The sequence below is a fragment of the Pipistrellus kuhlii genome, unplaced genomic scaffold, assembly GCF_014108245.1.
Source record: "Pipistrellus kuhlii isolate mPipKuh1 unplaced genomic scaffold, mPipKuh1.p scaffold_m20_p_9, whole genome shotgun sequence".
NCBI classification, from domain to species: domain Eukaryota; kingdom Metazoa; phylum Chordata; class Mammalia; order Chiroptera; family Vespertilionidae; genus Pipistrellus; species Pipistrellus kuhlii.
In genome coordinates, this window is record NW_023425595.1 from 66,567,013 (window position 1) to 66,581,627 (window position 14,615).

The 14,615-nt window shown below is 44.2% G+C and overlaps 1 protein-coding gene across 6 annotated transcripts in view; it reads left to right on the plus strand.

Annotated features, from left to right (window-relative positions):
- The window catches only part of PAFAH1B2 (platelet activating factor acetylhydrolase 1b catalytic subunit 2), a 32,486-nt gene extending 19,571 nt beyond the window's left edge, over positions 1 to 12,915 (plus strand). For 2 of the 6 annotated variants that reach the window (XM_036427040.2, XM_036427041.2), the window contains one exon: positions 4,825 to 6,701. In XM_036427040.2, coding sequence (XP_036282933.1) covers positions 4,825 to 5,103 — 279 coding nt within the window. In that variant the 3' untranslated portion in view covers positions 5,104 to 6,701. Of the gene's footprint in view, positions 1 to 58; positions 123 to 1,633; positions 1,763 to 4,824; positions 6,702 to 12,510 lie in introns of those variants that run through there. The other 4 variants (XR_006740893.1, XR_006740894.1, XM_036427044.2 and 1 more) reach the window with 4 other exon arrangements.
- The last annotated feature ends 1,700 nt before the right edge of the window (positions 12,916 to 14,615 follow it).

The window sequence follows — 14,615 nt, forward strand, 5'->3', positions numbered from 1 at the left end:
AGAAACACTTCTCTGATATATTCCATTGTCTTAGCAGTCTCATCATTTACCAGACCAGCTGTAGGGTCAGTTTTTAGCTTCTCATCCTTATTTAGAAGTAGAAACCCTCTTTGTTGCCTCAGGTAGCCTTATTTTTAAAATTTTTAACTGTCTTCTAATAATTATTAAAATTACATATAAGACTTGTCCTAGTTCTGAATCTCTTTATTTTTTTATTTTTTATTTTATTTATTTATTTTAATATATTTTTATTGATTTTACACAGAGAGGAATTGAGAGGGACAGAGAGTTAGAAATGTCGATGAGAGAAACATCGACCAGCTGCCTCTTGCACACCCCCCACTGGGGATGTGCCCGCAACCAAGGTACATGCCCTTGACCAGAATCAAACCTGGACCTTTCAGTCCGCAGGCCGATGCTCTATCCACTGAGCCAAACCGGTCCTGGCTCTGAGTCTCTTTTTAATAGCCCTGAGTTTGGACTAGTTTAGATGTGGTGTGTTCTGTGTCACTGTTAATATGTTAAAGGTGGTGTAGTCATTGGATCTCTGAATTCCCTGACATATCAGAGAATTCATCACTAAGAAAATGGGTAGCTGAAACCAGTTTGGCTCAGTGGTAGAGCGTTGGTCTGAGGACTGAAAGGTCCCAGGTTCGATTCTGGTCAAGGGCATGTACATTGGTTGCGGGCACATCCCTGGTAGGGGGTGTGCAAGAGGCAGTTGGTCGATGTTTCTCGCTCTCTATCTCTCTCCCTTCCTCCTCTCTGTGAAATATCAATAAAAATATATTTAAAAAAAAAAAGAAAAGAAAAGAAAAGAAAAGAAAATGGTTATTGCCAAAACCAGTTTGGCTCAGGGGATAGAGCGTTGGCCTGCGGATTGAAAGATCCTGGGTTCAATTCCTGTCAAGGGCATGTACCTTGGCTGCGGGCACATCCCCAATGTTTCTGGTTCTTTATTCCTCTCCTTTCCTCTCTGTAAAAAAAAAAAAAAAATCAATAAAATATATTTTTTTAAAATAAAAGAAAATGGGTACTTCATAGTCTTAACCTTGACAGAAAGTGATACCCTTTGTAGAGTTAAAGCAGTGAGTCTTTACAGTCTCAGAGACAAACAACAGTCTGTTTCACAGACAAGTGTACCTGTAGATATCCTTAGTCCAACTAAAAAAGTATGTTTTAGCAAAATCTGATGTGTTCAGTTCTTGAATTAAATAGTATTAAGAAGATAGGCATTTACTCAAACATGTGAGGACTGCTGTGTGCAAAGTACTCTCCTAGGTCCTGCAGACATAGTACTTCTCAAGGCGCTCACAGCCTGGTGGGTGGACAGCAGGATAGAGATTTATTACACTGTATACTATGTTTTAGACATATAGTTGATATCTGAGTTTAGTTTTAAAGAATTAATTGGTCTCCAAATGGGGATCAGAAAGAAGAGAAGGCATTACAGAGGACAAAATAAAATGATCAAAAACTTCATGTATGTGTTTGCTGGGTGAGTGAGCACGGGTGCTAGAAGCAGTTCAGGTTGTCATTGGGAAAGTTTGAGAGTAGGATTGTTCAGAGAGAGGCCACAGCCAGGGCGTTTCGGAATTTGTATGCCATGTTGAGTTTGCATTTTATCTTACAGATGCTGGGGAACCAGATTTGTTTTTTGTCCGTTTCTTCAAATATGTTTTTATTGATTTCAGAGAGGAAGGGAGAGAAAGTAATAGAAACATCAGTGATGAGAGAGAATCGTTGATCAGCTGCCTCCTGCCCTTCCCTCACTGGTGGTCAGGCCTACAACCCATGCATGTGCCCTGACCAAGACTCCAACTGTGATCTCTTGATTCACAGGTTGACCCTCAACTGCTGAGCCACAGAGGCCAGGTGCCAGGTCTTTTAAAAATTATTTTTATTATGTGGTATCTCGTGTCATTTAATTTACTTACTCATATCTTGCCTTGTTCCAGAAAGGATTATATTGTAGTTATGAGTTCTGAAGTACAGTGCCGAGTCCATAGTACTTGCTTAGGACATATTTATCGCATGAAGTTGTTGAATAAATCCTCCATACATATTCTTTAGTTCAATCAGACTTAAATCTGATGTACAGTGGTTCTACCTACAACACTAAAACATTGGCAATAACCTAACCAGTTAACCCCATGGGGGAATGATTGCACAGGCCATTTACATAATAGCATTAATCAAATGACAATTATGAAAACTGCACAAAAACAACTTGAGATGCCGAAACTGGTTTGGCTCAGTGGATAAAGCATCAGCCTGGGGACTGAAAGGCCCCAGGTTGAATTCTGGTCAAGGGCGTGTCTGCAGGAGGCAGCTGATCGATGTGACTAGCTCTCTATCCCTTTCCCTTCCTTTCTGTAAAAAACCAATAAAATATATTTTTTTAAAAATCAACAACAACTTGAGATGTACTTAAGTGAAAATTTTGAATAAACTGTATCTTTTACTTAGAATTACTTAAAATTATATATGCAATTGGAAAAGGCAACAATTATTGTTATTAGTAAAGGGATTAGGAGCATAATTTTTTGTGTGTTTTTGTTGTTGTTGTTGTTTTTAAGTGAAAGCAACGTTTATGGGAGGATAGATCGACTCCCTGCAACAGGGAAGGGGCCCAAAGCGGGTGCCTGTGAAGCTTCTTTCTCTCAAGTTTCAAGACCCCATGCCCTTAAGCTAGTGCTGGAAAGCGAGGGTTCCAAGAGAGCGAAAAGCAGCCCGTGTCCAGAGCTTCTGTTCCAGGGTGTACCTGGCATGGTTCGGTCTCTAAGCTAATTAAGTCCACGAGTCCATGTTGGGAGTCCCAGATGGCCATAAGCCACGTGGGCGCAGGGGGCATGTCCCTGCCACAGGAGAGCCAGGAACCCGGTGCGCCAGAGAGCTGTGTTTGTGTTAACATAATATTTTAGCAATTACTAATTATTTTAGGGGGAAAGTCCCATGGCATACCCTGATATTAAGGAAAATATATGCAAATACTTATCTACTTTTCTCATTCTTTTTTTTTTTTTTTTAATATATTTTATTGATTTTGTACAGAGAGGAAGGGAGATACAGAGTTAGAAACATCGATGAGAGAGTGTCATTGATCAGCTGCCCCTTGCACACCCCCCACTGGGGATATGCCCGCAACCAGGTACATGCCCTTGACCAGAACCGAACCTGGGACCCCCCAGTCCCCAAACCAACGCTCCATCCATTGAGCCAAACCGGTCTCGGCTACTTTCCTCATTCTTGCTTGAAAATTTCATTAGGTATGCTGCCCAGTTCTTGAGGCTTAATCAATCTTTATGGCTTTGACTGCTGTTGTATTACTTGAAAGTCAGAACAAAGTATGTATTTATTGTTCACTGGCCATCCTTCCTGGTTGCTCATTCTAAGTCATATATAAACTAGGGCTTAGGATGACCTCATCTGTGACCTTTTTTTTTTTTTTTTTTTTTTTTTTTTTTTTTTAAGAGAATAAGGAGGAAGGAGAGAGAAAAGCATCAATGTGAGAGTAAAACATTGGTCTGCCTCCTGCACACCCCACTGGGGACTGAGCCTGAGCAGGAATCGAACCAGCAACCCTCCGGTGTATGGGATGATGCCCAACCGAACCACAACGGCCAGGGCTCACCTGTGACATTTTGAGGCACTTTTAACAAGGATAAAAGAAGATGAATGAGGGTAGCAGAGTCATGATTCTCTTTTGGAACTAACAATTGGTAATCAAGGCCCCAAAATTTTGCTGAAAAAAAAATGTAAAACGGGCATGAACAAGTACTTACTCTGGGCATAATAAAAATTATCTTTTAATAGAACACCCACAAAAAATCTATTTTTGTGAAATAAGACCTCTTACTGTACTCTGTAGTAGAAATAGATGTCATCATCAGCTATTAACCAACTAAAAGGTTGTGGGTGTCTGACTAATTTTATAGTAGATTTGATGGTTTTTAAAGGCCATTTCTAGTTTGAGATGATAAAACCTTGCTCTTATCATATAAGACCAGGTTTTTATTTATTATACAAGGACAGATACCTACTTTATCTGAAAATCATATTAGATCATTATCATATAAGTTAAAAACAAATTAGGACACATCTCTGTTTTAATCTACCAGATATTTTGTGTCTCTGGTTCTTCAAGACAGTATTTGTTCCAACTCTATTTCTGATGTGCAGTCGTGTAGGTTCCATGTGGCGTTAACAAATAGGTGTGTATTTGAGCTAGATTACTCTAGTGACGGTGTTGAGAATGATGTGAAGGAAAGACAACATTGGCCATAGAAAGACCAGTCAAGAGATTTTACGTTAATGGAGGTGTGAGTAACCAGCCACAGCAGTGTGTATAATCAGAATGGATTGGTAAATGTTTAGGGTACAAAAGCTGAGTAATTTAATGATAAATAGATAAGGTGTGTGGAAGAGACTTGGGGTGTTGGAATGACCAGCTGGTACAAAAAATGTAGAAGGAGCATAGTTTGGGGGAAGTTGGGCCTGTGAAGTGAGTTGGGAGTGCCACAGGAGCATTCACGTTTGCTTGTAGCTGATGTTCAGTATGTAGTTCTGAAGCTCTAGGGAGAGATTGGGCCAAAGTTTTCAGACTGGGAAGAATAGTGAGCCAAGGAGACGACCCTGAGAATATCAATGATTCAGGGACAGGAGGAGTAAGAGGAACAGCTGGAGAGACTGAGAAGGGATGGTCAGAGAACTTATTTAAACCAAGCTGGTCCAGTGTTTCAGAAATCAAGATGTAGCAAGTGCCAAATAAGTAGACATAGCAAAAGACTCTTCTCATCTTATGTTCTTTTCTGCTCTGCCCAGGGTTTGTTACCTCGAGGTGAGAAGCCCAACCCTTTGAGGCAAAAGAATGCCAAGGTGAACCAGCTCCTCAAGGTTTCCCTGCCAAAGCTTGCCAACGTTCAGCTCCTGGATACCGACGGGGGCTTCGTGCACTCGGACGGTGCCATCTCCTGCCACGACATGTTTGATTTTCTGCATCTCACGGGAGGGGGCTACGCAAAGATCTGCAAACCCCTCCACGAACTGATCATGCAGCTGCTGGAGGAAACCCCTGAGGAGAAGCAAACCACCATCGCCTGACTGGCTGCCATCAGTGTTCACTGCATCCCCCTTCCTCAGATCAGTTATGTCACTGGCACTCGGAGCCTTCTCTTTCCTGAGGCACTTGGCGTTGTAGGATGTTCCTGGATGTTCATATCTAGTGTTGGAAAGGGAGGAGGGATTGAAACTGGTCCTGTACATAGGTTTGTTTGACACAGGAGAAGAAGTAGTTAAGAGAAGATGGTTGTTTAAATTCATTTGAAACCAGAAGGGGACTTTGTAGTTGTATGTGTGGCGCATTTATTGAACTATCACTGTTTCACCTAGAATGACATCAAGCCTAAGTACTGAACAAAATGAAGATTCTTTTCTTGGCCTTTCTTTCTATGGATTATGTCATATGTAACGATGATCAGAATCACACCTACTTGGCTTTAAAACATGGTTTTTTCCAATTTTTAAGGTTCATAATTTAGCCTTTTGTTTCTTTTTTCCTTTATTCGTGTATTCTCAATATTTTGACATATAACATCAGATTGGACATACTTGTCATTCAAATATGGGAGATGCTATAGTTACAAGTGGTTTGTTCCACCGTCTTATCTTTCCCAGGCTTAGCAGTGAAGAATAGGTTTTGCCCCAATTGGGGTACTCTGTGGTGGGTATTATTTTTATGCTGCTGAATATCATGTCTGAACAGACCCATGCATGCATCCTTTGCTCCTTTTTTGGAGGGGTCCTTGCTGATGTTACCAGCTTTAACACATTTTTTGACCTCGGAGCTCTGTTGCTGGGCATGTAAGTACCCAGCCAGTTACTCTCATGATATTCTGATGTGACGCATTCTTGTGTGTGTTTTGCGCTAGAGTCTGTGTAGTGCTATCCAGATCCGGAGTGGTTTGTTTGGTTTGCTTTTCCCTTAGAGCCTGTTACAGTTTTTTCTTCCTTCCTTCCTTCCTTCCTTCCTTCCTTCCTTCCTTCCTTCCTTCCTTCCCTTTTTGGTGGGGGTTGGGGAGGATCAGACCTCTTCTATTTTTCATTCCATAAACTCTGGCATTATTTCAAGTTTTTTAGTATCTAGGGTGTATATTTTATTTTTGTATTGTCTTAGTTTTTAAATTATATCAGTCTGAAAGTTTGGCCTTTTCTCATGGGGAAACAGGTGGAACTGTTCTTCAGAATAAACATCCCACGTGATTCCTTCCCCTCCCCGCCTCGGGCTTGTTTAACTTTCAGGCTTTCTTCTTAATGTGTCTTCTGAGAATTTCTTTCAAGAGAGCTCTTTTATCTGAATGGTTTGAGCTACAGGAACTGCCATTTTGAAACAAGGGGACAGTGGATGGTTCTTGTTCCTATGAAATGTGTACAAACTGGGTCTACAGACAGATTTAAACTGGACCAGGGAGATACTGAAGTAGCCTGTCCAGATGTGCTCTGCAGTGCTTTGCTAACATTCTGGGTCAGTAACTGCGGCGGACGCCCATGTCCGCCTCCGGGCCGACAGCAGTGCTTCGGGGGCGCGGAGGGTGCTGTTTGTGCTGAGCCAGTCCTGGTTGAGGGATAGAGCTTGGCTGATGTGTTCTTTTCTTGTCAAGCCTCTTTCTAGGAATTTTATTGTTTTTGGTTTTTGTCTTTTTAAGAAAAAAATACATACATAGTTTTCTAAATGTATCATGTCTTCATTAACAAAAGAAAGTACACATGATGTTTACTAAACTTGTTTACTATTTTAAATTTTTATTTTTAGTAACCCAGGTTCTTGAATTTTTCAAGACAATTTTTTTTTCTTAGCTTGGGTAAAGTTCTAGGGAGAATAACTAACTAAGCCACAATTTTGTGTGTGAAAAGACAGTTTCCTGTCCAGGTCTTCTGTTGGTCAGAGGGTGGGAGTCAGGGTGCCCCAGCAGCAGAGGACTCAGTGTCCCTGTGTGTGCTGGCCTCCAGCTCCTGTGCTCACATGTACAGACCTGAGATATCACTGCATTTTCTACTTACTGGAGCTATTCAAGCAATAGTATTTGAAACACTAGCCTCGTAAATAAAAGTCTGCCCCATTGATACTGAGTCCACTCTCATTTCTTGCCAGCACTGCCTTAGGCAGAAAGTGTTATCTAGGTGTCCCCAAAATGAATAATTATAAAGGCAGTGTTTATTAAAATACACTTCATTTCCAAAATTGAGCTATCAGCTGCAAAAGTTTGTATATGTTTTTGGGGAAGACCCTGTATTTTTCTTTCATCGACATCCCAGTTTGCTACAGTGACAGAACTTAACGCTTAGTCTTTGGATCTCTCTCTCTCTCTCTCTCTCTCTCTCTCTCTCTCTCTCTCTCTCTCTCTCTCTCTCTCTCTCTCTCCCCCTCTCCCCCCCTCTCTCCCCCTCTCCCCCCCTCCCTCCCTCTCCTTCCTCCCCTCTCTCCTCTCTCCTATATATAAATTTAATGCACTGTCCAGATGAAATGTCCTAGTTGTCATTATGATTAAGGGGCTAATTTTGCAGAGGTATTATTCTGTTCCTCTACCGGCAAATTTTACGTCCTCTGCCCACCTGTTCCTACTACATTAAGTAGCAGCTGGTGATGACACTAGAACAGTTTCTGCGATTGCATGTTGAATGTGGAGGTGAAAGATGGGCTGCCAGGGGTGATCTTGGACCTGTTGTTTTGCTGCCATAATATTCTAGACTGTCCTGAGCCTTTTTGGACTATATCTTTTGTCAAAAACCTGAACCCACATAAAACATCTTGAGTAGCTTTTCCCTGCTGTTATAAATTCTGTCACATTGTTAAATTCCAAATTTATTTTTCAGCCTAGTCACTGTTTACAGTTGTCTGCTAAAGCCTGAAATATTGTCTGTGCTGTGGTGTATGAGCATTGCCAGTTTATATTTATTGCAGTGAAGAAACTGAAAACATTGAAATCGTGGTCATGTCCACGTTCTTGAGTCTGTGTGGGTGCATGTGGGAGAAGTGAGTTGGGTCTCTTGAAAGGAGGCTTTTTGGAGTGGGGTCTCCCAGCTTCTTGTCGGCGTTCCTGCGTGGGGAGCACTGCTGCTAGCGGACTGGACCTCCCGGCGCGGGTCTGTGATTCCGCTTTGGCAAAGTCTCATTGACCAGTGAACTCATTCTGTTGTAGTGCATATTTCAATATAAATGTAAACATTTCACTTAAACGTGCTGTCTTCTGCCTCCTTTATCATGTTTGAAGGGAGAAATAAAGGGGTGGGGTTTTTCCTTCCTTCTCACAAGCCAGTTGGATACTTAGATTATCCTGCTGCTTTTCTGTGTGAACGCACCAACCCAACCCTCAGTCATCTCCTGAGGGTGAGGCTGGTAGGGTGGGATGAGCAGATACAGGGACCCTAAGTAGATACATGGGAAAATTTAAAATGTTTCAGATTGGTTAAGAATATCTGTTAGTTAAAAACAGAATTAACTTTTAAACAATTAATTGGTCTTTTGACTCTCATTTCAATCTTTAGAATTTATTCACATTTAAATGTCTCAGTTTGCACTGTTTCTCCATTTCTCGCACTAATAATTACGAGTTTTCTGCTGCACACTGGAATATTGCATAATGTGGCTATGGAGCCCAGGACAGGAAACTTGAACACAGTTCTCGTCTACTTCCCTCGCCTCCCCAAGCCGAAACGCCCCACGTGCAGCCTCTAGAGCGTTATGACTAGAACAAGGTTCAGTTGCTCAACTGACCATCAGGGCCTGTCCTGATGACTAACCACACCCACCCAGCAGTAAGTACAGAAATTGCTATGTCATATCATGTTCTTAGCAGCTGAATCTGTCTGGTTTCGGTAACATTCACCTTTATCACTCTTAAGTGCAGCGATGCTATTGGTCACTATGGCTTACTCGTGGGAGAGGGCATAATTGGGAGATATTAAACCGAGGCTTTTGTTTTTCTCTTTGCCCTCCCCCCATATCTAATCACACCAAGTTCCTCCCACCCCTCGCCTTTGTGAGCTACTTGCAGATTCGCTAAGATCACAGAGCAGCGGGAAAGCCCTGCGTCCTGGCTTTGCTGACTGTGTCCACACTCTGCCCTGGGAATCTGTCCCGGGGCTGCAGCAGTGTGGCAATCTGTTGCCTTCTGCACACATCCCTACCAGGGATCAAACCTGCAACCGAGGTATGTGTCCTGACAGGGAATTGGACCAGCAGCCTTTTGGTGTACAGGACGATTCTCATTTTATTTAGCCACACTTGCTGGGCTGATGGGTGAAATCTTTAACTCGGCTACATATTTTTCCATAGTCATGAAGCAAAGATCTTAAATGTTTCACTAAACAGTCTTTTTTGTTTTTTAATATTTTTAATTTTTTCCTTAGGAAGGGAGAGGAAGAAACATTAATATGAAAGAGAAACTGATCACTTGCCTCCCTTACATGCCCTTGACAGGCTGAAGCAGTGACCTTTCAGTGCACACTCCACCACTGAGCCATACTGGCCCGGACCATCATCCTTTTTTGGGCCTGGTTTTGTGTTATACCTCTTGCATTTTGCTTACTTGCTGGCATATTTTAGTTCAACTCAGCACATCAAAATACAGGGTGGGGCAAAAGTAAATTTATAGGTGTTCATGTGAAAAATAATGCAATCCTACATAATAAAAGGCTAATATGCAGTTTGTCCTCTCGACTGGAAGTTCAACTGGGAGTTTGACCAGGGGGCGGGGCCGGCTGGCCAACTGCCCACAGCTCCTCCCCCTGGCTGGCCCAACTATAATTGGGATGAGCTGGCTGGACCCTACCTGTGCACGAATTTGTGCACCAGGCCTCTATAAATAAAAGCCAAGTGATCGTCCAACTGAAGGCTGTGACATGCAATGACCACCAGTGGGTAGATGCTCAGCATAGGGACTGCTGAGCTGCAGTGACTTGGTAGCTGCAGTTCTCTGGTGACTCACCCTGGAACCAGAGAGGAAGGAGCCTGATTCTAGGGTGTGTCACCTGACAACTGCCTTCTCGCAATCTGGGATTCCTTGGGGATGTCCGAGAGCTGATTTTGGCCCAATCTCCACAGGCCAGGCCAAGGAACCCCACCTGCCGAAGGTACCCCATTCACTCCACAGACGCTCTTCGAGCCACAGCACATGCAGATGGCTGGGGAGGGACCACAGGAGGCTGGCCCCAGGGCATGTCTGGCCTGTTTGCCCAGTCCTGGCCCCTGCCAGGGATTAATTTCCTTTCAATGTGTGCACAAATCCATGCACCATGCACCAGGGCACTAATGAGTAAACTTTCATGAACTCATTATTGTAAACCTACTTTTGTCCTATCCTGTATGTGTCAAAAGACACCATATAGAAATATATTTTACACACTGATCAAGCTTCAACAGCACACCTGTAAAGAATTCATGACTCAGTGTATTGCAGCATGCTCACTGATAACCACTGATAGCCAAGATATTAAATACAATGTCCTCTCCATGACCTGGCCCTCTTCAGTTCATATCTTCGACCCTTTACTTTGAACCTTCTTGCCAATAGTATTGAACTTTGAGTATGCCTTTGCCCCAGAGAGCCACCCCCATCTGGGAGCCACCCCCATCTGGAATATGCTCCACCTACTCATCTTTTTTTTTTCTTTTTTTTTAAATATATTTTATTGATTTTGTACAGAGAGGAAGGGTGAGAGATAGAGAGCTAGAAACATCGATGAGAGAGAGTCATTGAACAGCTGCCTCTTGCACACCCCCTACTGGGGATATGCCCGCAACCAAGGTACATGCCCTTGACCGGAATCGAACCTGGGTCCCTTTAGTCCCCAAGCCGACGCTCTATCCATTGAGCCAAACCGGTCTCGGTTCCACCTACTCATCTTTTAAGAATTCCTCAGGGACACCTCCTGGAGTATTTTCTGATTTCTCTTTCCAGCACTGATCTGAACTAGTAGGTCTCTCTCATCTCTGAGTTCCCATAATACCTTGTGTAAATTATATAATTTTTTTTTTTACTATGCTTTTATTGATTTTAGAGAGGGATAGAGAGGTAGAAATGCTGATGGGCTGCTTCCTGCACACCCCTATTGGGGATTGAGCCCATATGCTGGGCACATGCCCTGACCAGGAATCAATCCAGGGACCTCTTGGTTTATGGGCCGACACTCAAACACTGACCCACACCAGCCGGGCCTTGTATAAATCTTTTATCATGGGACTTATCACTCTGTTATATGCTTACCTCTTTAAACTGCTAGATAATGAATTACATAAGAACAGAGAATGGCCCACCAGTGTGGCTCAGTGGTTTAGCGTCAACCCATGACCTAGGAGGTTAAGGTTTGATTCCTGGTCAGGGCACATGCCTTGGTTTTGGGCTTAATCCCCAATGGGGGGGGTTGGGGGAGGTGGCAGTGTGTGGGAGGCAGCCGATGAGGATTCTCTCTCAATGTTTCCATCTCTCTCTCCCTCTCCCTTCCTCTCTCTGAAATAACTTTTTTTTTTAAAGGGACAGAATGTGTTTTACGTATCTTTGTGTTCTCAGCACCTAGCTTAGTAATTAGTACAAACTAGTCACTGAATGAATGGAGGAATTAACGGGATTGTTTTGTTCATGCTCTTCTAGGCAATAACTCAGAATTGAAACGAGAATACAGATTTTGACTACAGTTCCTGCTTTTTCAATGGTACATGCTTCTGCTTGTGAGAAACAATAAACATTTGTGCTAGTGATAAATAAGGGCAAAGGAAATTCACTTGAGAATAACAAGAAAGGTGCAGTAAGACCTATTACAAAAATTTTTGAGACATTTTCTGGAATTTTTGTAGTTTCACTAGATGGAATTAATACAGATAGTTCTATAGGAAAAGTGAAGCTAGAAGAAAAAGCTTGGCTGGTTCAGAGGAACAGAGGTATGGTGAATAAGAAAATAATCTTGGGGAAGGCTCTGAGGACCAGTGAGACACAAGAAGCTATAGGATGTGGCTGTATCTGAGCGTGAAGAGAGGGGACTCTATTATGGAGAACAACTGGGAATAAACTAGGTAGCTGCACATGATCTTTATTTTTCTTTTATGTTAACCCTCACCTGAGGCTATTTTTCCATTGATTTTTAGAGAGAGTAGAAGGGAGAAGGAGAGCAACATCAATGTGAGAGAGATGTGGATTGTTTGCCTCCTGCACTTGCCCTGACCAAGGCCTGGATCAAGCCCGCAACTGAGGTATGTGCCCTTTGACCAGAATCAAACTCTAGTCTAGATCATTCCGGGGGCCAATATTCTATCCACTCAGGCAGGCGGCTGGGGCTCCGCATGATCATCAGATACGACCAGAGAGGAGCAGTATCTAAAAGGCTCCCAGCGGCACCTTCTGATTTCTAGCTGGAGACCCATGCCTGCTGGAAACAGGAGGATGGCTGGCTCACTGTTATCAGTGATCTTTGGAGACACAGATTGAGTTGATCAATTATTTATCTGCTTGTTTTCAGTAACCTGATGACCAGCTTCGTTTTCTGGAAAGCTCTGACGGTGGTTCCATCACATGGCCACAGGGAAGCAGGCGCAGGGCCAGCATCTCTATCCTGGTGGATGGGAAAGCCGGGTTCAGGAAATGGAAAGTGGCTGACGTCCCCTGCGGAAAGCCCCGCCCATTTAGTCAGAACTGCTCTCTCTTGACTCATCTCCTACTCTTGACAGTCGTTCAGGATGACGAATGCCACTGAGTCCAGCTCTGCGATGTGGCATTCCGGAAGTGGAGATGAGACCTGGCTCCTAAAGGCTCAGAAGGTTTGATTTGCCCGGCTGGCGTGGCTCAGCGGCTGAGCATCGACCCAGGAACAGAGATCACGGTTTGATTCCGGATCAGGGCACATGCCTGGGTTCCAGGCTCCATCCCCAGGGAGGGGCACGCAGGAGGCAGCCATTCGATGATGTTTTTCTCATGGATGTCTATCTCTGAAAAATAATAAACTAAAATAAAATGTTAATAAAAAGTTTGATTTGCCGGGACCGGTTTGGCTCAGTGGATAGAGCATCGGCCTGCAGACTGAAAGGTCCTGGGTTCGATTCCAGTCAAGGGCATGTACCTTGATTGCGGGCACATCCCCAGAAGGGGGTGGGCAAGAGGCAGCTGATCGATGATTCTTTCTCATCTGTTTCTAACTCTCTATCCCTCTCTCTTCCTGTGAAAAATCAATAAAATATATATTTTTAAAAAAGTTTGATTTGCCTAAGATGGGCAATGCAGGGCTTGAAGCCTACACCTTCCTGATAAAGTCCTTTTCCCACAATACCATGAAGCTGTGTGGCCTGTTTGAGACCTTATCCCCAAAAAGACAGTTCCCTCTGTCTCTTCAGCTGATTCCCAATCTCTGTGTATCCACTGTTCCCAGCTCTTGAAGGGAAGGTACAATGCAGCCTGGGAAATGTGAACTTCAGGGCGGGAAGGAGTGCTGTCCTCTCGCCACCAGGGCAGCCTGTGCCCAGGGTATTTTTATTTGAGCTCCAAATAGATAAACTGAGCCCTTTTTATGGCCACAGTGAAAGCAGGGAACTTCAAGTCCTTTTTTCCCCCAGAGGGATTGGCTTTCTCTGGGTTAAAGTTAACCATCACTTTATTTTAAAGTGCGGTTTGGTTCTGCCCCCCACCCACAAGCATAGCCACTCCTAACCCCAGGCTCCTGAATGATTGTTGGGATGCAGCTCGCCCGCCCGTTTACTGTGACTCTGACTGTGCCCTGCTCTTCCCCCGCCTGCAGGTGGTCTAACAGCCCCTGACAGGGGAAGCTTTTCCTCAGTCTTGCTCCAACCTTGAGATCCTGTGGCTGAGAAGGAGCCAGACCCATGCAAAGCTGGGAACCCTGTCAGCGGCCTGCTGAATGGTCCCATTTCCTAGGTCCTTGTTCTACTCTGGCTGGGAAGGACGGCCCACAGGGAATAGCCTTGTGACCTCCCTGCCCCCTTCCCCAGGGCTGGCACTGGGCTTTTTACATAATGTGGGAGAATGCAGCTTGGATCTGCACAGAGGGCCAAGGAGCTTCCTGATGCCTTGCCTTCCTTTGAGGCGGACTGCCCTTTTATGTTGATGCTACAGGCAACAAAAAGGCTTTCTCTCCGCTCAGGGCTGCCAGAGCTCAGAAAGGGCCTATTCACAACTGGGTTGCTCGCTGTTCCCTGCGTGGGGGGTGGGAGAGCCGGGCTGAAGAAAGGCCTACGCCTTGAAAACAGGAAGGAAAGCTGGGGTTGCTGCCCTCCTATCTGAATACTCCTGGTGCTGAGGATTCAAAAGCTAGGACGGTGAGGTTTTGCAAAAGGGCAGACCTAGGAAATGGGACCATTCAGCAGGCCGCTGACAGGGTTCCCAGCTTTGCATGGGTCTGGCTCCTTCTCAGCCACAGGATCTCAAGGTTGGAGCAAGAGGGCCGAGGAAAAGCTTCCCCTGTCAGGGGCTGTTAGACGACCTGCAGGCGGGGGAAGAGCAGGGCACAGTCAGAGTCACAGTAAACGGGCGAGCTGCATCCCATCTAGGTTTATTTGAATAGACTTCTCCCAAGACACTGCCAGGAGAAAGGGGACAAACAGAATAGTGATATTT